Here is a 25127-nt window from a genome sequence, read left to right on the forward strand (position 1 = left end):
AGACACATGCACACATATGTTTACTGCAGCACTATTCGCAATAGCAAAGACTTGGAACCAATCCAAATGTCCATCAATGATAGACTGGATTAAGAAAATGTGGCACATATATGCTATGGAATACTATGCAGCCATAAAAAAGGATGAGTTCACGTTCTTTGCAGGGACATGGATGAAGCTGGAAACCATCATTCTGAGCAAACGATCACAAGGACAGAAAACCCACCATCACATGTTCTCACTCATAGGTGGGAATTGAACAATGAGAACACATGCACTCGGGGCAGGGAACATCAAACACCGGGGCCTGGCCGGTAGTGAGGGGCTTGGGGCGGGACAGCATTAGGAGAAAGACCTAATGTAAAGACCTAATGTAAACGAGTTGATGGATGCAGCAAACCAACATGGCACATGTATACCTATGTAACAAACCTGCACATTGCACACATGTATCCTAGAACTTAAAGTCTAAAAAAAAATAAAAATAAATTTAAAAAAAAAAACTTGTCCAGACTGGAACAAGTAGACAAAAGAGTCCAGGAGGAACATCTCTTAGAAGAAATTTAAAATGATAGCGTCTCTGAGGTGTAGGAACATGGGAGACTTTTGGTTCTGTTAATGTTTAGAAATAATTTAATAAGTGATTGGTTAATCACATAAACTAATACAGTTTAAAATGAGGCAATTATTAACTATTCTCATCTGTTGATTCTGCAAATATTTTCTGTTTTGTTTTTTTAGACAGCATCTCACTTGGTCACCCACGGTGAAGTACAGTGGCATGATCATAGCTCACTGCAGCCTCGAACTCCTTGGCATAAGCAATCCTTATACCTCAGCCTCCCAAGTAGCTAGGACTACAAACATGCGCCACCACAAGCAATCCTCCCCCACCTCGGCCTCAAGCAATCCTCCCACCACAGCCTCCCAAAGTGCTGGGATTACAGGTATGAGCCACCACATCCAGCCCAATTCCATAAATCTTTATTTAGCAGCTCTTATGTACCTTTCTAGGCATTGACTGACAGTAATAAACAAAGTTTCTTGTTACATAAGACAGACAATAAATAACAAAGAACACAATAAAATGTGCTATAAAAAAAAGGATGGGTTAACAAAAATTAAACTGTAGAAAAAATAAAGTATGCTGAACCCAAAAATATAACTCTATGGAAAGGATGGAAAGAGGGAAAGTCACAGAAATTTTCAATGATTATTGGGTTTTAACGATTACCTGTCATTATTTATTTATAATATTTAACATGTATTATTATGACAGTTATATACAGATGAAGAAGCGATAAGGGACATTATGTTAAAGCATTAGGAGTGTTTATTAGCTAGTGCCTAGTTGGAATATGTAACCAATGTTTAGAATTGTCAGTTGGTGCTTACTGGAATATTAAACTTGAGTAAAAATTTTCAAGTACCAAAATACAACTAACAGCAAAACAAACTTAAGGAAAAAAACTGCTTTGGGGTCCAATTAGGAAAGTATATAGGTTAGACTCAGAGCTTAATTGTTAGCAAGTAGGTTAAAATTCCTCCGGTCCAATCTTTATGAGACTCTCTTCTTCAACATCCATGACAGAGACTCATCCACTCTGTGTTTTGAATTTCCCAAGACAGGAAGCTCACTAGTTCCCTGAAAGATGTCTATTATTTCATTGCTAGAAAGCTTTAATTATTGGGAGCTCATTCTGACTTCTTACAGTTTTATTTGTAGGTCCTAATCATTACCTTAAAGCAAAAGTAAAGAAATCTTCACTATGTTCCACATAAAAGCCTTTCAAATAGATATGCAGAATAATATTTGAATACATATTTGAATAAAATTTGAATACATTGAAATATATTTAATGTGCACATTCAAGCAACGGTTCAAAAAAAATAAAGGAGAAATAAGTCCTTAGAATAACATTCACAGAATGTCATTTAAGTCATACTAGAGGAAGCAAGGAAATTCAGTTAACAATTATTGGTTTAAAATATTATAAGTATCATTAATTAAAGAAACCAACATTTTAAAAGAGTTTTAAATTTTTTCAGTCTTTTAGGTACAATCTTCATGGTTTTTGTCACACTCACAAAAATTACCACTATTTAAGTAATACTTTCACTTAAATTAACTCACTTCTTATAATAAATAAAGCCTTTTTTTGTTTGTTTTTTTTTTTCTTTGAGACGCAGTCTCCCTCTGTTGCCCAGGCTGGAGTACAATGGCGCGATCTCAGCTCACTGCAACCTCTGCCTTCCGGGTTCAGGTGATTCTCCTGCCTCAGCCTCCCAGGTAGCTGGGATTACAGGTGCCCACCACCACACCTGGCTAATTTTTGTATTTTTAGTAGAGACGGGGTTTCACTGTGTTAGCCAAGCTGGCCTCGAACTCCTGAACTCAAGTGATCTACCAGAGTCGGCCTCCCAAAGAGCTGGGATTACAGGCGTGAGCCACTGTGACCAGCCAATAAAGCATTTTAAAAGAAATCTTTATATTGTGGCTACAAATGGAAAACCATTATCTACTTGCCATAAATAGAAACAAAGATTAAAATATAATTCTAATATGCCAGTGTATTACCATGCCACAAACGAATAGTAGTATGAATTTCACCCTCTGGGGGGAAATGGTTTAAAATGTCTACTATTGACTTATTTTTGGAAACATATTAATGCATTATAAACTTCTTAAAGCATTTCACAGAATTTTGAAGATGAAAGGCTTTTGAACTGAAAAAGGTTAAAATCAGTAGGAGTCAGAAAGATTTTAATTCTGCCACTTAGGAGCTATATGTCCTTACTCTGGCTAAGCCTCAATTTCCACATCTGTGAAAGAGATTTTTGAAAGTACTTTCCTCATAGGGTGTTAGACAAATGAAATGATGCAGTGCTATGTATATAGTGAGTCACAAATGCATGTTAGCCACTAGTAGTAGTATTACTGCTATTATTATTATTTCTGTAGTTTGAGAAAATGTCAAATATTATCCTTCTTTATATAGACCATTTTACGTGGCTTAGAAATCTTAGCCCCAGATCTTAGCCTTAGATCTTAGCTTACTTCAGCCTTGAACTCCTGGGCTCAGGTGATCCTCCCACCTCAGCCTCTCAAGTAGCTAGGACTACATGTGCACACCACTATACCTGGCTAATTTTTTTATTTTTTTGTAGAGACAAAGTCTCACTATGTTGCCCAAGCTGGTCTTCATACTTAAAGATATTGCATTACATCAATCATATAATACAAACTACATTAATATATTTACTTCCTAGTACATTACTCAATTTCTTGGGCTACTTGGAATATAATATATTTCAATATCCAAAAGAGCATTTCCATTTTTACCTATACAGGAAAGTATAGTTATGTTTTATGAAGTCACTTACCCCAATCTACCGCTGACATTAATGGGAGCTATATAAAAAATACATAGTATACATTCATATTTTACATAGCTTTCATAAAACCTTTATGTTAATTTAGAGAATTTTACAGTAGAATACTTACAAATTTAGTTTTGCAAAGCTCTCTTGTGCATTATGCTTTTCTCGCTCATATGCACTTTCAACTTCTTTGAATTCATTCTTGATCATTTCCAAATCAGCAACAGCTTCTGCTTGACTGGCCTTTTCTACTTGCAAAGCTCCTTCAAGGTCTCGAATCCGTAACTACCAGATGACAGACAAGTAATTAAATCAAGCTAAGAAATGCTAGCATCAATCTTAAATTGAGTAGAATACTTTGACAGTAACAGATTATCATTCATCCAAGCACTTCTTTCTGTTTTGGCTTAAAAAAGAGAGATAAACAAACAAAAGACAGTTTATTCCCTTTCTCAATATGTTTAAATAAAAGGAGAAAGAGTGGAAGAATGAAGACAAGAGTAAACTGTGTTATGAAAGATAGGCTGGTATAATATAACCCATTCTATCAAAGAAAAATAGATATGTAGATACAACTCAATCTAAATTTTCAAAGTTTCAAATTTTTACCTACTAATCCATTCAGATACTTCTTTTATAAAATATAATAAGTTAAATGTTTGGCTTTTTTAAGAGACAAGGTCTCACCTTGTCACCCAGGCTGAAGTGCAGTAGTGTGATCATAGCTCACTGTAGCCTTGAATTCCTGGGCTCAAGTGATCCTCCCACCTCAGTTTCTCAAGTAGCTGGGACTACAGGTGCACACCACCATACCCAGCTAATTTTTTTTACTTTTTGTAGAGATGGGGTCTTGCTATGTTGCCCGGGCTGGTCTTGAACTGCTAGCTTCAAGTGATCCTCCCACCTTAGCCCCCCAAAGCACTGAGATTACAGGCATAAGCCACTGCTCCTGGCCTGGTTTTTGAAAACTAAAGGGAAGTATTCTTCCTCTCTTATAAGAAACATTATAACATGAGTATCTCTATAAGCCTAAGAAATTTAATAGATCTTTTTATTCTTATATATAGATTATAATGGATTTCTTACTATAGAAAAGTGATGTTCTTATTGTCAAACAATACTATTTGACTGAAATATTTATGATTATAGTGATTTGATATCTGGGATTCACTTCAAAATAGTCTGGAGGCAGCCGGCGCCTGTAGTCCCAGCTATTCAGAAGGCTGAGGAGGGAAGATCCCTTGAGCCAGGGAGTCCGAAGCTGCAGTGGGCCGTAACTGCACCACTGCACTCCAGCTGGTTAACAGTGAGACCTTCCCTCAAAATAAAAAATAAAAAAAAAATTTAAAGTCTGAAAGTGGGAGAGTTCTAGGAGGTAAGAGATAAAACACCATTGACGTGAGGTAAGTATTGAAGCGGGGCGATGGGTATATGGGAAGTTCATTTTCCTATTTCACTTTTGCATACACTTGAAATTCTACATAAAAAGACATTTTAAAACTATATTCCCAGGCCAAGGTGGGCAAATCACCTGAGGTTGGGAGTTTGAGACTAGACTGACCAACATGAGAAACTCTGTTTCTACTAAAAAATACAAAATTAGTCAGGCGTGGTGGCGCATGCCTGTAATCCCAGCCACTAGGGAGGCTGAGGCAGGAGAATCACTTGAACCTCGGAGGCGGAGGTTGCAGCGAGCCGAGATCGCGCCACTGCACTCCAGCCTGAGCAATAAGAGCAACACTTCGTCTCAAAAAAAAAGAAAAAACAAACTATATTCCCTGTGTCCACCAACCATAGGATGAATAAACAAGTTCATTCCAACAAAACAATTATATGTAGCTGTAAAAAGGCTACAAAACAACCCGTGGGTGTGCGTGTGTGTGTGTGTGTGTGTGTGTGTGTGTGTGTAAATTTAAGGGCCTACAGGCCAAGCACAGTGGCTCATGCCTATAATCCCAACCTTCTGGGAGGCTGAGGCAAGTGGATCATTCGAGCTCAAGAGATTGAGACCAGCCTGGGAAACATGATAAAACCCCATCTCTACAAAAAATACAAAAATTAGCTGGGAGTGGTGTCACGCGCTTGTAGTGCCAGCTACTTGAGGGACAGAGGCAGGCAGATAACTTGAGCTGGGGAAGTCAAGGCTGTAGTGAGCCAAGATTGCATCACTGCACCCCAGCCTGGGTGACAGAGCAAGACCCTGTCTCAAAAATAAATAAATTAAGGTGTAAAAGTGCAGTTTTGTTACATGGATATATTGCATAGTGGTGAAGTCTAGATTTTTAGTGTAATCAACACCCAATAGTACACTCTGTACCCATTGAGTATCCCTTAACCCCATTTCCAGCTTCCCACCCTTTTGAGTCTCCAGTGACCATTAATCTACATTCTATGCCCATATGTACACATTATTCAGCTCCCAATTCTAAGTGAGAACATGTGGTATTTGACTGTGTCTGCGTTGTTTCACTTAAGATAATGGCCTCCAGTTCCATCCATGTTGCTGTAAAATACACGAGTTTATTCTCTTTTCAAAACAACTATTAAAAATTATCTATGTAGTTCTCCACATAGTATTCAAGAACAATGTATTGTTGATATATGTTGAAAATAGCAGGTTCCACATCAGTGTATAAAGTATGCTACATTTGGGGTAAATAAGTGAAAAGAATAAAAATAAGCAGGCGGGAAGGTAGAGGAATGGGAGGGACAAGAATGAAACCAAGAACTCTCAATCTAATATTGTTTTAATTTTTGAACTCTGTAGATAGTTTACCTTTTCAGAAAATAAAGTTTAAAAGAAAAAGAGTTTCTTTTTAGAAAATAGTTTAAAGAGGGGGTGGGGAGAGAAAAAAAAAAGCTTCACATTAGTCAGAAAATGGGTTTTAGACCCATAAAACTTGGGTTTGACACTGTCCAAACATGACAGATAATAGAATAAAACAAACCAACAAAACTCGGGCTGAATCCCAGATCTACAAAATTAACTAATGTGACTTTGGGCATATTACTAAAACTCCAAATACTTGAGGCTTCTCATCTATAAATAGTGAATAATAATAATGTCATCTAGACTATCTACTTGGCAGGGTGGCTACAAGGATCTAATGAGGCAATTTGTTGTTGTTGTTGTTGTTGTTGTTGTCGTTATGGAGTCCCGCCGTGTCCCCCAGGCTGGAGTGCAGTGGTGTGATCTCGGCTGTCTGCAACCTCCACCTCCTAGGTTCAAGCGATTCCCCTGACTCAGCCTCCTGAGTAGCTGAGATTACAGGTGCCTGCCATCATGCCCAGCTAATTTTGGTATTTTTTTTAGTAGAGACGGGGTTTCATCATGTTGGCCAGCCTGGTCTCGAACTCCTGACCTCCAGTGATCTGCCCACCTCAGCCTCCCAAAGTGCTGGGATTACAGGTGTGAGCCACCATGCCTGACTGGCAATGTTTATTTAACCAATATTTATTAAGTACTTAATATATGCTAGTCAATATCCTAATGCTCAAGATATATACAATAATCATGAAACTACACAGTCTTAGCTCTTGAGGAGCTCATAGGCTTTAAGAGAACATAGACCGCAAAATGATATGGTATATCCTTCCTGTGACAGAGGTATGCACAAAGTTCCTGAATTCAGAGAAAAGTTATGGAACTCTTTGTGAGGCAAGCCTCATAGGAATGGCAACACACAACGTGAATTAGGAAAGATAAACTCACCAGGAAACAAAGCCTAAGACGCCATGAAAATTTTTCAACATTAATCCATAAAAATGATAATAACCAGAATTCTTTTTAATTATCCAAAATTTCTGGAATAATTGAAATGTTTATTCTTTTTTCAGGGGGTAGGGGGAGGTGGGGACAGAGTCTCACTCTGTCACCCAGGCTGGAGTGCAGTGGCACGATCTCAGCTCACTGCAACCTCCACCTCCCAGGCTCAAGCAATTCTCATGCCTCAGCCTCCAGTGTAGCTGGGACTACAGGCATGCGCCACTACACCCAGCTAATTTTTGTATTTTTAGCAGAGACGGAGCTTCGCCACGTTGGCCAGACTGGTCTGGAATTCCTGGCCTCAAGTGATCCACCCACCTCAGTCTCCCAAAGTGCTGGAATTACAGGTGTGAGCCACTGCACCTGGCATGAAATGTTTATTCTTACACTAAAGTAAGGTAGTAAAATAGGTAGATACAACTCGATTTAAATTTTGTAATTGTGCCCCTTAAATTCTATTTTTCTTTGATATTATGTCTAAATCCAATGTTTATAAGTCAAATAGTAAATCTGGGAAATATTTTCTTCTTGTCTACAGTGCTACTTTCTTTTAGAAAATAAGCACCCTCAATCACAAATGGTAAACCAATCAATTGAAAGAAAATCAGACTACAAAATAACAAATTTGAGTCATCTCTTTTAAGTCTGCTTTCTCATTTTTATGCCAAAGTATACAAACAAACTTAATAACAGATCTCAAATACATATTCAACAGTAGTTTATAAGATGGTGATTAGTTACAGCTACTTAGTACTCTCCATCAAACTACTCTGAAACTGAATGGTATTAGATGTACCTCATTGAAAATACTTATAAATATTTATAGATTTATGATTCAAATAAAAACTTTTCATTTTTTCTAAGTCATAGCACTGAGATATCAAATATTAATTTTAAACCATGTAAGTAAAAAATAGGTAATAATTTTCATATTTATAGTAATTAACTATATATTCCCAGGGATGTATCACAACTACAATGAAAAACCTAACTTTGAAATTGTGTTTTTTTCATGAACTTAAAACTTCAGCCTATTAGTAAAAAGTCAAAAAACAGCATGTTAAGATGCTGATGAGGCTGCTGAGAAAAGGAAATGTTTATATATTGTTGGTGGGAATGTAAATTAGTTCAGCCAGTGTGGAAAGTGAAATGGAGATTTCTCAAAGAACTTAGAACTACCATTTGACCCAGCAATCCCATTACTGAGTACATATCCAAAAGAAAATAAATCATTCTACCAAAAAAACACAAGTACTTTTATGTTCATCACAACACTATTCACAATAGCAAAGACATGGAATCAACACAGGTGCTCATCAATCAATGATGGATTGGATAAAGAAAATGTGGTATATATACACCATGGATTACTATGCAGCCACAAAAAAGAACAAAATCATGTACTGTGCTGCAACATGGATGCAGCTGGAAGCCCTTATCCTAAGCAAATTAACACAGGAACAGAAAACCAAATACTGCATATTCTCACTTATAAGTAGAAGCTAAACACTGGATAATTGTGGACATAAAGATGACAGCAATATACACTGGGGACTACTAGAGGGAAGAGGGCAGGAATGGGGCAAGAGTTGAAAAATTAACGATTGGGTACTATACTCAATATCTGGCTGACAAAATCAGTCATGCACCAAACCTCAGCATTAGGCAATATATCCAGGTAACAAACTACACATATACCCCCAGAATCTAAAATAAAAGCTGAAATCATAAAAGGAAACAAAGAAAAGAAAAGAAAAAGAAAACTTCAATCTTATTGATGCCATTTTGGGGACCTGATCTTAAAAAAAAGTATACAAGTTTGCTTTAGCAGACATGCTCGAATATAGGGATCTGAGAATTTTAGGTAAAAAGAACATTTCATTAAAGTCAAAAGTAAAAACATAAATTTTAATCAAAATCTTTACAAATATAGTTGCATCTTGCATTAGGAGTTATTTAAACAATAAGGTAAAACACTATAAATTGTATTAATTAAAACAAGATAGGAAAAAAGTCTAAGTCTTTTAAAATGTAAATTAAGTAATTTAGACATATTAAAAGCAGTAGCTTTTAATATAAGTAGCTTTTGATGTAGATATCAAATCTAAGTTTTAGAAAAATAACTCTGGGCCGGGCGCCACGGCTCAAGCCTGTAATCCCAGCACTTTGGGAGGCCGAGACGGGTGGATCACGAGGTCAGGAGATCGAGACCATCCTGGCTAACACGGTGAAACCCCGTCTCTACTAAAAAAATACAAAAAACTAGCCGGGCGAGGAGGCGGGCACCTGTAGTCCCAGCTACTCGGGAGGCTGAGGCAGGAGCATGGCGTAAACCCAGGAGGCGGAGCTTGCAGTGAGCTGAGATCGCGCCACTGGACTCCAGCGTGGGTGACAGAGCGAGACTCCATCTCAAAAAAAAAAAAAAAAGAAAAGAAAAATAACTCTGGTAACTAACACTGGCAAATAAAGTAAGGGAGTGGTGATAGGAGGTTGGGCGAAGAGATAATAAACACCTAAATCGAGGCAATAACTTTTTTAAGTCTAAATTAGTTTTAATCTATCTGCTTAAAGCTACTTTTCATTTACTGATTTTGGCAACCCCACCATCCTCCTTGACATGAAATTCAAGAGCACAAATAAAGTGAGATGATTTTCAAACTTGCTAAAGCCAAATAAGCTTAAAACTACTTTTTCTTCTGGAAATAAGTATATATATTTTATTTTCATACAGTCTATTACATTTGTTCACAAAGTAGTGCTCAAACGTAATAACTGGCCAGCTAAATAACATGAAATAAGAACATCTTAACAGTTTATACTGAGAATCTAAGTTCATAAAGATACTTTCTACCTTCCTAGATTTAAGCAAACAAAAATACTATTATAGGTATATAATCTTCATTAAAATTAATCTCTTTAACAGAAGCATAACAAATACCATATTTATTAGATTTTAAAGCATATTATCAAAATGCTGAGAAAACATTTAAGCAAAAAGTCATAATTGTCTATTAAATATTAAAATCAAAAAAGTAGCAGGTCCAACAAATCTCTTCCTCCCTAATTTCCTTAACTTTTCTAACACTGGGAAACTGGCTGATCCAAGATAAGCTACCGGCAGGTGCTCGAGAGAATATAAAGAAAGGAACTGTTCACAAAAAAGCAGAATGACAAGAGTAAATGTACATTGTTCAGGTGACTTTGCATGATCATATCCTCAAAGGGCACTATGAACCTCTAAACTGCTCCTCAAAGTCAACATGTTCGAAACTTACAATTCTCTGTCTTCAGACTTCAGAGTTTGACAGTCAACTGCATCTGCCTACTTTCACACATATTGCAGACCTTGGTGTTCTCTTCTATTGCTCTTCCCCTCACACTGCAAATTTGTTACCTAAAATCATGCATTCTCAGTTTGTCCCCTGTATCTTTCCAATCACTGCTATTACCAATTACCATAAACTGGCAACTTAAAATGACATAAATGTATTATCTTACAGTCTATCAGAAGTCTGAAATGGGTCTTCTGGTGCTAAAGTCACAGTGTCAGCAAGGCTCCATTCCTTCTGGAGACTCTAGGGAAGAAACCTTGTCTTGCCTTTTCCAACTTCTGGAGGCCACCCACATTCCTGGGCTCATCATGGCCTACTCTGATCTCTGCTTCTGTCATCACGTCTCTGTCTCTGACTGTGACCCTCCTGCCAGGACTCTTATGATTACATCAGTCTCAACTAGATAAACTGGGACAAACTCCATCTCAAGATCCTCAAATAAATCACATCTGCAAAGTCCCATCTGCCGTGTAAGGTAACATATTCACAGGTTCTGAGGATAAGGACAGATGTGGACATCTTTGAGGGACTGTTATTCTGACACAGGAGTCCCTCTTTCCATTGCTACAGTTACTGCCTTGATTCAGGTGTTCATCATCTCTTCACCCAGTCTCCTATCTCCACTCCCTTCCTTTCTCTACCAATATGGTACCAGAGCTATTTTCTTAAACTTAGATTTCATATCTGTGTGTCCCAAAAGCTGCAGTGGCTTTCCACTGCTTTCAAAATAAGTCTAAGTTTCTTAGCATGAAAAAGGACTTTCATAATTAGTCTTCATCATGCCTTTCCACCATTATCTCCAAACTTTTCCCTAAGCTCTACCACTCAATAATGCAAGTATTTCTCAAAAGGAAACAAGTACATTCTTATTTAGTGGCTTTATCCAAGCAGTTGTTTAGAACAGTGGTCAGTAAACATTTTCTGTAAAGGGTCACAGAGTAAATATTCTAGTTTTTGTGGACCATAGGTCTGTCTCGACAAGCAGCCATACGCCAATATGTAAATGGGCGTGGCTATCTTCCAATAAAACTTTACAGAAACAGGCTGCAGGTCAGACTTGGCCCATGGGCAGTAGTGTGCCAACCCCTAATAAAATGTTCTGCTTTCACTTCTCTTAGAAATTCCTTCTCATTCTCGAAGGCATAGCAAAAAGGATAGTTTCCTTAGGAGGCCTCCATTTAATTCCCCTCCCAGATTTAATCCTTTTCTTTATTATATTCCCATTGTATTTCAGTATCTTGTACATCTATGTAAGCATCTATATATCTGGAGACAGATATTTAGTATCTCTGGTAACGAAATGTAAGTTACAAAAGGAGTTCATTCATCTTTACACCTTCAGCTCTTAATACAGTGATATGCATAGGATACGCACTCAATAAATAACATGCATGTTTTTTCAATATGCTCAAAAAGAAATTCGACCCACAGCTGTTGGGAAAACGGACACTCTAATCCGCAAATTTCTTTGTAGACTGTCAGATAAGTTCTCTGTCACTACTACTCCACTCTGCCACTGTAGCACAAAAGCAGCTATGGACAACACAAAATTTCACAAGAACAGACAGTGGGTGAGACCTGGTCTGTAGGCTGTAGTGTGCCAACTCCTCCACTAAGGTAGTATATCTCAACTGCATGCTAACCTTATATACAATAATGAGTGTCATAATATGTGACCCATTCTCAATGTACACCTTAGTTCTCTGAACATAGTGCTGTTTTTCCCAGCTGTTGTAACACAAATTAAGAAAATGCAGGCCAAAATATTTGTTTACATTTTACCTGAATAATTTCAGAATTAAATTTTGATTCCAAATGCGCTGCTCTTTCTGCTTCAATGTTTTCTTCTAATTTCCTCACTCTAAGAGTAGTTGCCTGAAAACAAAAGTTTAAATTCATGAACATTGGTATTTAAAGAAGATATGGATCACTACAGTCCAGAATGATAATTAACACTTTAGATGAGTAGACCTGCAGCCTCATTTCTTTTCCTTTGCAAGAACGCAATGTAAAATTCACACTCAAGAAGAATGCGCCAGAGCTTGCTTTTTTTTCTTTACACTTTATTGAGGTATAACTTATATATAATAACCTACACGTAGTGAAAATATACTTTTTGATAAATTTTTATGCACACACACACCAACACGTACACACTCATTAAATCACTGCCACAATCAATATAGGAAACATTTCCATCACTCTTAAAAGATACCTTATGTCTCTTGGTAATGCCTTCCTCCAGCCCTCACCACCCCACCACATACCCCAGTAATCACGAATCTGCTTTTTGTCACTATAGAGCAGTTTGTATTTTCTGGAGTTGTATATAAACTGAATCATATATTATGCTTTCTATTGCCGGGCTTCTTTCCCCTTACATAATTATTTTGACACCTATCCATGTGCTTGCATGCATCAACAGTTCATTCATTTTCATTGTTAAACATTGTTCCATTTTGTTACTAGACCACAACTGGTTTATCTGTTCACCTACTGATGGACATTTGACTTGTTTCCAGTTTAGGCAATTACAAGTAAAACTACTATGAGCATTTGCGAGCAAGACTTTGTAAAGACATACACTTTCATTTCTCTGGGGTAAACAATGAAGAATGGAATGAATGGGTCAAATAATAGGTGCATATTGAATTTTTTTTTTCTCTTCTTTTTTTTGAGACGAGTCTCGCTCTGTCACTCCAGGCTGGAGTGTAGTGGCATGGGGCCATCTAGGCTCACTGCAAGCTCTGCCTCCCAGGTTCACACCATTCTCCTTCCTCAGCCTGCTGAGTAGCTGGGACTACAGGCACCCGCCACCACGCCCGGCTAATCTTCTGTATTTTTAGTAGAGATGGGATTTCACCGTGTTAGCCAGGATGGTCTCAATCTCCTGACCTCATGATCCACCCGCCTCGGCCTCCCAAAGTGCTGGGATTACAGGCATGAGCCACCGCACCCAGCCATATTGAATATTTTAAGAAACTACCACACTGTTTTCCAAAGTGACGGTGCCAACCTACATTCCTAACAGCAATATATGAAATTTTCCTTTGTTCCACATCCTCACCAACACTTGGCATGATCATTTTTTGTTTTTGGTTTCTTGAGGTTTTACGGACAATCAAATAGGCATGTAGTAGTTACCTCATTTTAGTTTTACTTTGCATTTCCCCAGTGACTAATGACACTGAGCATCTTTTCATGTACCTATTTGCCAACTGTGTATCTTCTTTGATGAAGTATATGTTCAAATATTTTCACCATTTTTTAATTGGGCTGTTTATTTTCATATTACTGAGCTTTAAAAGTTCATTATACAATCTGAAAACGTGTCCTTTGTTAGATATATGATTTTCAAATATTTTCTCCCAGTCTACGTCCTGTCTTTTCATTCTCTTAACAGTATCACTTGCAAAGCAAAAGTTTCCATATGATGAAGTCTAATTTATCAGTTTTTCAGACAAGAGTCAGTTTCTGGCCAGAGCAGAAGTCAAGATCTTTATTTTTGAACACAATTTCTGTTGAGAAAATGCAACCCTGGGAAGTAGCGGATTACTAGTCCCAAAGAGAGAATTGGTCATGACCAAGAATCTATTGGGGTCAGAAAAATAAAACTACGGGAACACCCAGCATGTCTCAAGATAACGGTAGCAAAGAAAAGTCATGCCTAGAGTCCTGTCTGTCAATGGGGTAGTTCAATGGGGACAGAGAAAGGCATTACTAATTTGCTTTCCCTTCCTAATGAAATGTGGGAAAAAAATAAATTAGTATTTATTATATTAACAAAACCATTTAGCCTAAGCCAAGTTTTTTTAAATGTTCAACTTGATTAATCTGATTTTCCTTCTCTCTCACCATTTCTTTTTGTTTACAGACAAAGATGGTATGGATAACAATGAAAAGAAGTATAAATAAAAACTGAATAATCCACAAACTAATCAAGCAGTCTATGAATAACTAAGAAATGACTATACCGCTTTCTGGGCAAATAATTCCCATAATGATTATCATCATGCAGAGCATAAACACAAACATCCCTTCTTCTCTAGAGGCCTTTGTAGATGCACCTAGTTCTGACAGTCTTCACAGTCATGGAATAATCCTGCTTTGGGATATAATCACTCTGTGTTTTGCAAACACGACACAAAATATTCTTTTACAATGAACTATTTGCTTTATTTAGATTCTACAACCTATTAAAAATATTTCTTAATGAGCCATTATACTAGAAAATAGTTTTTGTTTTTTTTTTTTTACAGAAAGCAATAAATCCAACTATGATCCTTTTGGGTCTCAAGATAATTTAAATCCAAAGGATAAAATTGAGTAAAATCTGACATTTATAACTTACACTACTCGAGTATTTAAAAATAACAGGCATTCTACTGAAAGATGAAACTAGTAAATATTCACAGTTTTATCTGAAGACTCAAAACACCCTGAAAACCAGTAAATGAGGACATTTGGATAGCTGATGTAACTAAGGAATTATTATTACTTTTTTAGGTGTGATAATGATTAGTATTTTTTTAAACCCCTATCTTTGGGCCAGGCACAGTGGCCCCCATCACTTTGGGAAGCTGAGGACTGCTTGGGGCCAAGAGTTTGAGACCAGCCTGGGCAACAGAGAAAGACCCCATGTCTACAAAAAAAATTAACTAAATAAATTCTTTTAATTAATAAATAAAAGAAACCCTTATCTTTTAAAAAATACATACTAAAGTGTTCAGGGATGAAACTATATAATGTCTAGACATGGTTTAAAATAATCAACCCGGGAGTTAGGGGTGGGGGTTGGTGTTCATAAAATAAGATTGGTCATAAGCTGATAACTGTTGAAGCTAAATGATAGGCACATGGGGGTTCATTGTAATATTCTTTCTACTTTCATGTATGTGTGAAATTTTCCATATTGAGAAACATTTTTTAAACAACAAAAGTAAAATTATTAAGGTTAAGGGGGAAGTATGGCAATGGTATCATTATTCACCCAATTAACAAAATTAGGCCAGGCACAGTGGCTCACACTTGTAATCCCTGCACTTCGGAAGGCCAACTCGGGCAGATCACTTGAGCCCAGGAGCCCCAGGCCAGCCTGGGCAACATGATGAAGCCCCAACTCTACAAAAAAAAAATACAAAAACTAGCCAGGTGCGCACCTGTAGTCCCACCTACTTGGGAGGCTGAGGTGGGAGGATCTCTTGAGCCCAGGAAGTCAAGGCTACAGTGAGCTGTCATCGTGCCACTGCACTCCAACCTAGGCAACAGGAACGAGACCCTGTCTAAAAATTTATAAGTATATATTTTGACAATGACAACAAAACAACATTAGAACGAATTATTTCATGACTAAACAGAAAAAGTAAATGGGAAGGGGGAGTTTAACTCAATCTATTCCTATCTATATTGCTGACATGATAACGCAAATAAAATATTCCCCGCATAGTCACTTTTCTCCCACCCTTCTCAAAAAATGTTTCCACAGAATACCAGTCCCACAGGATGTTGTTAGCTATTATATAAAAAAGCAATTTCATCATCAGAAGCATGTGAGAAACACAAGATTAAAACCAAACAATTTTCCTTACTAAAGACTTCTCAAAACGTTAACATGACAATCTTGAAAAAAAAGAATAAAGATGGAAGACATATGTCATAAATGCAAATCTCACTACAAAGCTACAGTGATCAGTCGAGCATGGTGGCTCATGCCTATAATCCCAGTGCTTTGGGAGGCCGAGGCCGGCAGACAGTTTGAGCCCAGGAGTTCAAGACCAGCCTAGGCAACATGGTGAAACCCTATCTCTATCATAACAAAAAGAAAAAACAAAAATTAGCCAAGTGTGGTGTTGGCCACCTACAGTCCCAGCTACAAGGGAGGCTAAAGGTGAGAGAATGGCTTGAGCCTGGGAGGCAAAGGTTGCAGTAAGCAAAGATTGAGCCACTGTACTTCAACCTGAGTAACAGAGCCAGACTGTCTCAAAAAAAAAAAAAAGCTACAATAATCAAAACAATGTGGTACCAGCAAAAGGATAGACATATAGATTCATATAGATCCACTGAAAGGAACTGACAGTCCAGAAATAAACTCATGATTGGGTGGTCAATTTATTTTTGACAATGGTGCCATGACCACTCAATGGAAAAGATTCTTTTCATTAAATAATGTTGAGACAATTAGATATACATAGGCAAAAGAATAAATTTGGATCCCATACCTCATATCATATACAAAAATAAATTCTAAATGGATCAATGACCTAAACATATGAGCTAAAAACCATAAAACTCTTAAAAGAAAACATAGGGGTAAATCTTCATAGTCTAGGCAACATAGTGAAACCTTGTCTCTACAAAAAAATAAACAAAATTAGCCGGGTGTAGTGAGGGGCACTTATGGTCCCAGCTACTTGGGAGGCTAAAGAGGAAAGGAAGGCTTGGGTCCAGGAGGTTGAGACTTCAGTGAGCTGAGATCATGCCACTGCACTCCAGCCTGGGCAACAAAGCAAGACCCTGTCTCAAAAAAAACCCAAAAACCTTCATGACCTTAGATTTGGCAATGGATTCTTAGATAGCAAAAGCACAAGCACGCATAAACAAACAAACAAACAAACAAACAAATAAATAAAATTAAAAACTTATCACAACACTATTCACAATAGCAAAGATATGGAATCAACTTATGTGTCAATCAACAAATGAATTAGGAAAGTGGGTTATATATACACACAATGGAATACTAGTTGGCCATGAAAAAAAGAATGAAATCCTGTCATATGTAGCAATATGAATGGAACTAGAGGTCATTATGTTAAGTAAAATAAGCCAGGTACAGAAAGACAAATACCACATGTTCTCACTCATATGTGAGAGTTAAAAAAGTTAATCTCGGCTGGGCATGGTAGCTCATGCCTGTAATCCTAGCACTTTGGAAGGTTGAGGTGAGAGGATTGCTTGAGCTCAGGAGTTCAAGACCAGTCTGAGCAAAATCTCTATAAAAAAGTGAGACCCCATCTCTATTAAAAAAAAAAAAAAAAGTATAGGCCAGGTGCGGTGGCTCACGCCTGTAATCCCAGCACTTTGGGAGGCCAAGTCAGGTGGATCACCTGAGGTCAGGAGTTCAAGACCAGGATGGCCAATATGGTGAAACCCCGTCTCTACTAAAAATACAAAAATTAGCTGGGCGCCGTGGCGGGCACCTGTAATCCCAGCTACTCAGGAGGCTGAGGCAGGAGAATCACTTGAACCTGGGAGGCAGAAGTCGCAGTGAGTGGAGATTGTGCCACTGCACTCCAGCCTGGGTGACAGAGTGAGACTTCGTCTCAAAAATATATATATACATATATATATATAAAATTTTAAAAGTTAATCTCAAGGAGGTAGAGAGTAGAATGATAGGATAGTTATCAGAGGCTGGAAAGGGTGTCGGGGTGTGGGTGGCAGGGCAGCGAGATTGACTAATGGGTACAAACATACAATTAGACAGAAGGAATAAATTCTAATGTTCGATAGCAGAGTAGGGTGACTATAGTTAACAACAATGTATTGTATACTTCAAAATAGCTGGAAGAGAGATCTTGAAATATTTCCAACACATAGAAATAATCAATGTTCAAGATGATGGACAGCCTAACTATTGACTTGATAATTTCATTCTATGCACATAACAAAATATCACATGAACCCCATAAATATGTATAAATTTTATGTAACAATATAAAATTAAAACTAAAAGACAAAAAACTTACGTGTATCGAAGAACTTTATTAGGAAAATGAAAAGATAACCTAAAGAATGGGAAAAAATACTTACAAATCATATATCTGAGCACGGTCTAGTATACAGAATAAAAAAAGAACTCATACGATAAAAAGACAACTCAAAATATGAGTACAGGACTTAGATGTTTGTCTAAAAAAGATATGTAAATGACCAATAACTACATGAAATGATGCTCAACACTATTAGTCATTGGGGAAATGAAAATTAAAAACACGAAGAGATACCTTCACACCCACTAGATAGCTATAATTTAAATAACAGAAAATATTGGAAAAATATTGGAAAAACTGGAAACCTCATATATTACTCATACAAATGTAAAATGGTTTGGCTGCTGTGGAAAACAGCTTGGCAGCTGCTCAAAAAAATTAAACATAGAGTTACCATATGACCCAGCAATTCCAGTCCCATATATTTACCCAAGAGAAATGAAAACAGGTTCAAAAAATTATGCACAAAAGTTTATAGCAGCATTTTTCAGAATAGCCAAAGGTGGAATGCACCCAAATGTCCATCAACCGATGAATGAACAAACAAGATGTTGTGAATCCATACAATGGAATATTATCCAGCAAGAAAATGGAATGAAGTACCAATAAATGTGATACCATGGATTAACCTTGAAGACATATATAAAAGAGTAAAAGAAGTCAAATACAAAAGACCACATCCTGTATGATTTCATTTATAAGAACAGTCCAAAAGAAGCAAATCCAGAGACAAAAAGTATATTAAGTGGTTGCAGGAGGATAGGGGAGAAGGAGAGACGGAAAGGGCAGTAACTGCTAATGAATATGAAGTTTCTTAGTGGGGTGATGAAAATGCTCTGGAATTAGATAGTGGTAATAGTTGCACAGTGTAGTGAATATATTAAAAGTATTGAATTGTATACTTTTAAAGGGTGAGTTTTATGATATGTGAACTGTATCTTAATTTAAAAATAAAGAATCCCTGACTGGAATGTCCAGAAGGGACAGCTACCCAACTTAAGCTTCTCATTCTCATTGTGGAAAAAAAGTTATTTCTAAATGCTGAGAATGTTCTAAATCCTTAGAACAAGGGTCCCCCAGAGGTTGTAGGTATAAAGCATGACGCATACTGTAGCAGAGAAATTCTTATGTTTAGCCCACACCAGAATGAGCATCATCCTAGGGGGGCCCAATGCTAATTTTTTCTTTAAAAAAACTTACACTCCACAGGATAAAGTTCTTGCCCTTAAAGAACTGAAGTCAGTTTTCTCAGTACCCAGTATACTCATTTTAGTTTCTGTAAGTCAGAAAAAACTCCAGCCTGTCACAAGGAAATAGCCCATAGGATTGAGAATAAATGATTTTAAAAGCTAGTAAAGGAACAAAACTCACAAACCACCACTAAAGAACTTACTCATGTAACCAAACACCACCTGTTTCCCAAAAACCTATGGAAATAAAATTTTTTTATAAAGCAAGTAAAGGACACAGAGAGAAAAGAAACCAGGATAACAATGTTAAAATATTTTCTCAGATTCCAAAAAGCATATATGTTTCTCTATCAAAATGATAGTCATATATTTTGTTAAAATGCAGAATATTCAGTGATTCTGTAATGAATCAACAATTCAAGTTTTCACTTCTTGTATATATATTAATTAGTTAATTAATGATCTGGTTTTCACTCCAAAAATCAAGAAGATGTTCTGTTTTTCCCGCTTAGAACAAAACACAGGGGGGTGAAATAATCAACGGGAGATAACGTAGTTATTTTCACAACTTCTCACTTTAAATGAAATATCAGAAAATTATAAGATGCTTATTATTACTGTAACTATCAATTACTCAGTAAGGACAGCAAAAAATCTTCAAATCTTTAAACAAACTCTTTCCAAGAGGGGTTTGTTGATAGACATAATTAAATTTAAGCTTCTTAATAATTTTTTTTAATCTTCTAGTCCAATGAATTAATTCTCAAATCCAGCAGAGGGTGCTAGAGGAACATCAACATGCTGCTCAAAATAATTTTTTCCAATACCACCTAAGAGAACTAGTGTAACATTCATAAACTGTTTCACAGGCATTCAATCCTAATGTAATCAACAAAGAAAGGGCAGAAAGTAGAATAAAATTCTGGTTAAAATGCATATATATATATGTATATATATTTATACTACAGGTTAATTTAACTATATACATGTTTGCCTATAACACAAGTATTACACTGTACTATGTACTGTACACTATGAACAACAGTCCTGTTTTTTGTTGTTTTTTTTTTTTTTTGAGACACAGTCTCACTCTGTCACCCAGGCTGGAGTGCAGTGGTGCAATCTCGGCTCACTGCAACCTCCGCCTTCTGGTTTCAAGAGATTCTCCTGCCTCAGCCTCCTGAGTAGCTGGGACTACAAGCACACACACCACCATGCCCAGCTACTTTTTGTATTTTTGGTAGAGATAGGGTTTCACCATGTTGGCCAGGCTGATCTCAAACTCTTGACCTCAAGTGATCCGCCCACTGTGGCCTCCCAAAGTGCTGGGATTACAGGCGTGAGCCACCACGCCTCACCAAACAACAGTTCTGTACGTAACACAAAATTATCACATATTTTGTCATTTATAAGCTGATTGCCATGTCCTTTCCTACAGCTATGTACTGCCAAGAGATTTTTATTTTAGTAAATACTAGGCGTTAATCAACCTCTTTTTGGTGTAATCTATCTCTCACTAAATCATATTAAGCCCAATTAGATCATCTAGTACACTTAAGAAAAGTGAGTTCTCAGTGTTTGAAGAGGGCAATATAGAGAAGAATGTCTCCTATCCAACTGTTTGATACATGTTACTTTATTATAAACCAGGCATGAGCTGAAGACTCCAATTCAGCAGCAGAATTAACCAAACATACCCAGCTGTTCTCCACATCACATTTGGTTCTATGGCTTCCATGGGCCTCTTCCAAAAGTTTCACAAGTTATGAAAACATATATGTACAATAAATCTGCTGAAAGACTGAGTAAACAAAACAGTTTCTACTACATTCTTTTAACCCCAAATACATCCAGCTTAGAGGATTTGATGAACTTAAAATAATCAGTCAAGCAGAAAAACTTAGATATGAAATTTAGTCCACTAAAACAGACATCAAGAAAAAAGGGATGAATTATCACGAGTACACACTAGTTAATGATTTCCTCAGGAGTGTGTTATATATTACAGTTTCCTAATTAGCTGCACAAAGTTTGCCCCAAACATATCAATAACTTGTGTAAATAGAACATGATTATTTTTCCACATCTTATCACCTAGTAATTCCCATTAATAGATGTTTTCATAAGTAATAAATACAGTAATAATCCACATACAAAAAGATGATTCCAAGGGACTGAATCATCATAGACTGATTACTTCTATAATGTTTATTTTAATGCTAAGTATATTTTATTTTGTTACATTTTAATAGCTGTTAATATTTTATTACATGCATGTTAATATTTAACTATAACACTTACTCTTTACCTGGGCAGGGAAGGGGGGTATACTTGTTAATACTATCTTTTGAACCCTTAAACAGAAAGTCTCAAAGGATTTTTATTACCAAAAAAGATGCCTCAAAGGGTCACAGTCTCCAAGTATTTGATAAACATTTGTAAAACAGGCATTACAATATCATATCACTTAATCACTAGAGTCATACAATGAAGGGTCATAATCAAGAACTGTCTATAGGCCCTTTACTATTTATCATCTTTGTTGTAATCTAACATCTTATGAAGCAGTAATATTATTCAATTAGTCTGACCTTCAATGTTGGCTTTTATATGTAAATGTAAGCATTTATATTTCTAATGTCACTTCTACATGAGAGAGTGTATTTACATCAATGTCACTGAGGAGATTATGCCTAGAGTTAAATATTAATATGCTACAGTTTTCAAAGAGGTCTCGCGTATTTTCTCATTTGACTTTTACAATAACATGATAAACTCTACAAAAGAGGCCTCGTATGATACATAATATTTTAAATCTTAATAAGGCATTCTAATTTGAAGGCGGTGTTTGTTTTAAGTAGCTCTCCTACTTTCCATGTGGCCAGCACAGTACATTAGAAAAACAACTCAGAGGCAAAATTAATGCTGCTTTGTGACTCAGAACATGGGAACTACAATGTAAAAGAGAACAGGAAGGAAGTCCAATTGGTCTTGGAAGTGAATTGGTCAGGCTCCTATCTACTTAATTCTACCCTCACAGAAGTCCAAAGATTTTACATTTATATTCAATCCCATTAAACAAATGCGACTGCATAAAAACACTTAAAAGATTATTAAAAACAAATGAATAGGTTTTCATGATGATCTCATTGATACTTATTTTACTATAGAGGTCAACTAAAAAGCAGAATGGAACATTTATAGAGAAATTACTATATGCCAGATGCCATACTAGGTCTTTGGCCCAAAGGCCAAAATGGGTCCTGACACATCTATAAGCATTTCCGTTATAAGTAAGCAAAAGACCTGTGTTGTAGACAAAAATTGATTTGTCATTAAAGGATATTCCTTCTACTTACTTCTCTGAACTACAATTCATCTGTAACTGTTTTATTAATGGCTAAAACACACTTGTTTTCCAGAATCCCCTAGATTACTTTACATAAACAGGCTTATATAAAGCACAGAACACAGAAAGATTCAGGGCTCTCTGTGCCAGTCATCTTGATCGTGGTTAACTATGCAGTTCTGATGGCAGAAAATTCAAAGTTAAAGTCACTGAGGATGGTAACAGAGTCTTAACGGTTTCAGAAGGGATATATGGGGGCAATAGGCTGACAACAGAAATAAACTGGAGAACCCCATAATTTTTTTATTCAGCAAGAAATGAAGTATACCACTCATATTATAAAAGAGTTTAATGAAGAAAAAATTTTATTACTTTTAGGTATAATCAAAAAACCCACAGATAATAAAAATAAATATCAGGAACAGAATTTGTGTTTGCAAATTCTGAGTAACATGATAATAAACTAATTTACCATCTTTAAAAATTATCTCTACCTTTTAGGGCAACAAAAACTTTAGTATTTACCAGATTTTTAACTGAAGTTCCAATCTTAAATTTTATTATGAACATAAAATGCTGCACTTAAATGTGCAATACCTATGACTGCATAACACAGGTGATTTCATCATTTCCCTATTTTATAGTCAGTAATCTACGCAAATGGACCTTTGAAAATGATTCCTACAAACACATGATGGCTTTAAAAAGATAAATCATACAAGGTGGTTTTTATCAACAATTACGAAAGGTAAAATACAATTTTCTTTTCCTTTTTCACTTGAAGGTAGTACACATTTAGAGAAAGATGCTACTTCTGCCCTTTTTTATGTTACTGTAATATAGAATATGACTGACAGAAGCAATTCAGAATTTATTTGCAAAGACTGTTCTCTCTCTACCATAATCTTCAGAAGATTCTTCAGTTCCCTCAGAATTAGGTTTGCATCTTCTCTTTTCTCTTTTCTTATTGAGTTAAGCTTATTTCCCATGATAATAAACTCCCCTAGTTGTAAAGAGGTTTATAAAAGCCATGGATATTTCTTTTTCCAGTTCACTTTTCCCTTGATTCTATGGTATCCAGTACTGCATTTATAAAATTGGATTGGGAGTTTGCTTTTTTTTAATCTAAGAAAGCATTGATCCATGTTAAGATGATTAAGACACAGTGATATAAACCTTGTAAGATTTTTAAATTATTTTATATATATGTTTCATACATACAAAAACTTCTTTGGCTCAGGCACATAAAAATATCACCTTTCAAGAAATGCAAATATTAAAAAGCTTCACTAGAATTAAAAACATTCATTAGGCTAAATGTCTATTTTATTAGTTGCTTTAGTTTGATATTGCTGATATTAAATAATGTACTTTATTAAATTAAAATTTTAACAAATTTCCTCTTTATTGTTATTATCCCATCTTAGCTTAATTCTTTTAAAAATACCACTGACAATTACTTAAGTACTTAGTATACTGGTAGTGACTGTCTCCGTAATTGAGTGTAAAACTAACACAAAATGCTCTCCAGAAATGTAACTTCTTGTTCATTATGTCACTATGTGGTCAAACAGCCAATATAAAATATACTAACTAATATACAACGTATAATGTATAATATAAAGCAAAGTTTTTAAAAAGAATCTAAATATGAGAAATCATAGGTAAGTTAGAAGACTAAATCTCTCCACTTGTAAAATTCTTATAAATAGAAGAAAAATAAAGACTATCTAGACTACCTTCAAAGTTTCAAGTTCTCCAAAAGCAGAGACCTGGTATTATCAAAAGTATTTACACAGCAGTGAATAAAAAAAAATAGATAAAAATAAAACTTGTCTAAAACAATATTATACCTATAACATCAACCAATAAAAACAGATATTGAGGAAATTAAGTATTTTACAGAAAAAAAGTCAATACTGGGTTGTGCACAACCACACCTTAAAGTTTAGGTATTAGATATTTTCTATTTTGTGTGTGTTTTATTGTTTTTTGTTTTGTTTTCTTTTTGAGATAGAGTCTTGCTCTGTCACCCAGGCTGGAGTGCAGAGGCACAATCTCGGCTCAGAGAAGCCTCCACCTGCCAGGTTCAAGCGATTTTCCTGCCTCAGACTCCAGAGCAGCTGGGATTACAGGCGAGTGCCACCACACCTGGCTAATTTTTGTATTTTTAATAGAGATGGGGTTTCACCATGTTGGCCAGGCTGGTCTCAAACTCCTGACCTCAAATGATAAACCCACCTCAGCCTCCCAAAGTGCTGGGATTGCATGCATAAGCCACCACGCCCAGCCGATATTTTCTTAAGTGAGTCAAAATTGCCTTACCAAGAACCCTAC

The 25127-nt window shown here is 36.2% G+C and overlaps 1 protein-coding gene across 1 annotated transcript in view; it reads right to left on the reverse strand.

Moving 5' to 3' along the window:
- CCDC171 (coiled-coil domain containing 171) overlaps positions 1-25127 on the reverse strand; it is a 404099-nt gene that overhangs the window by 301567 nt on the left and 77405 nt on the right. Inside the window, exons 8-9 of the mRNA XM_011930380.1 lie at positions 12262-12354; positions 3506-3666 (exon numbers count right to left, since the gene is read on the reverse strand). Of these exons, the coding sequence (XP_011785770.1) occupies positions 3506-3666; positions 12262-12354 (254 nt within the window). The remainder of the gene's footprint in view (positions 1-3505; positions 3667-12261; positions 12355-25127) is intronic.

The sequence above is a fragment of the Colobus angolensis genome, unplaced genomic scaffold, assembly GCF_000951035.1.
Source record: "Colobus angolensis palliatus isolate OR3802 unplaced genomic scaffold, Cang.pa_1.0 Scaffold86, whole genome shotgun sequence".
In the NCBI taxonomy this organism is placed as follows: Eukaryota; Metazoa; Chordata; class Mammalia; order Primates; family Cercopithecidae; genus Colobus; species Colobus angolensis.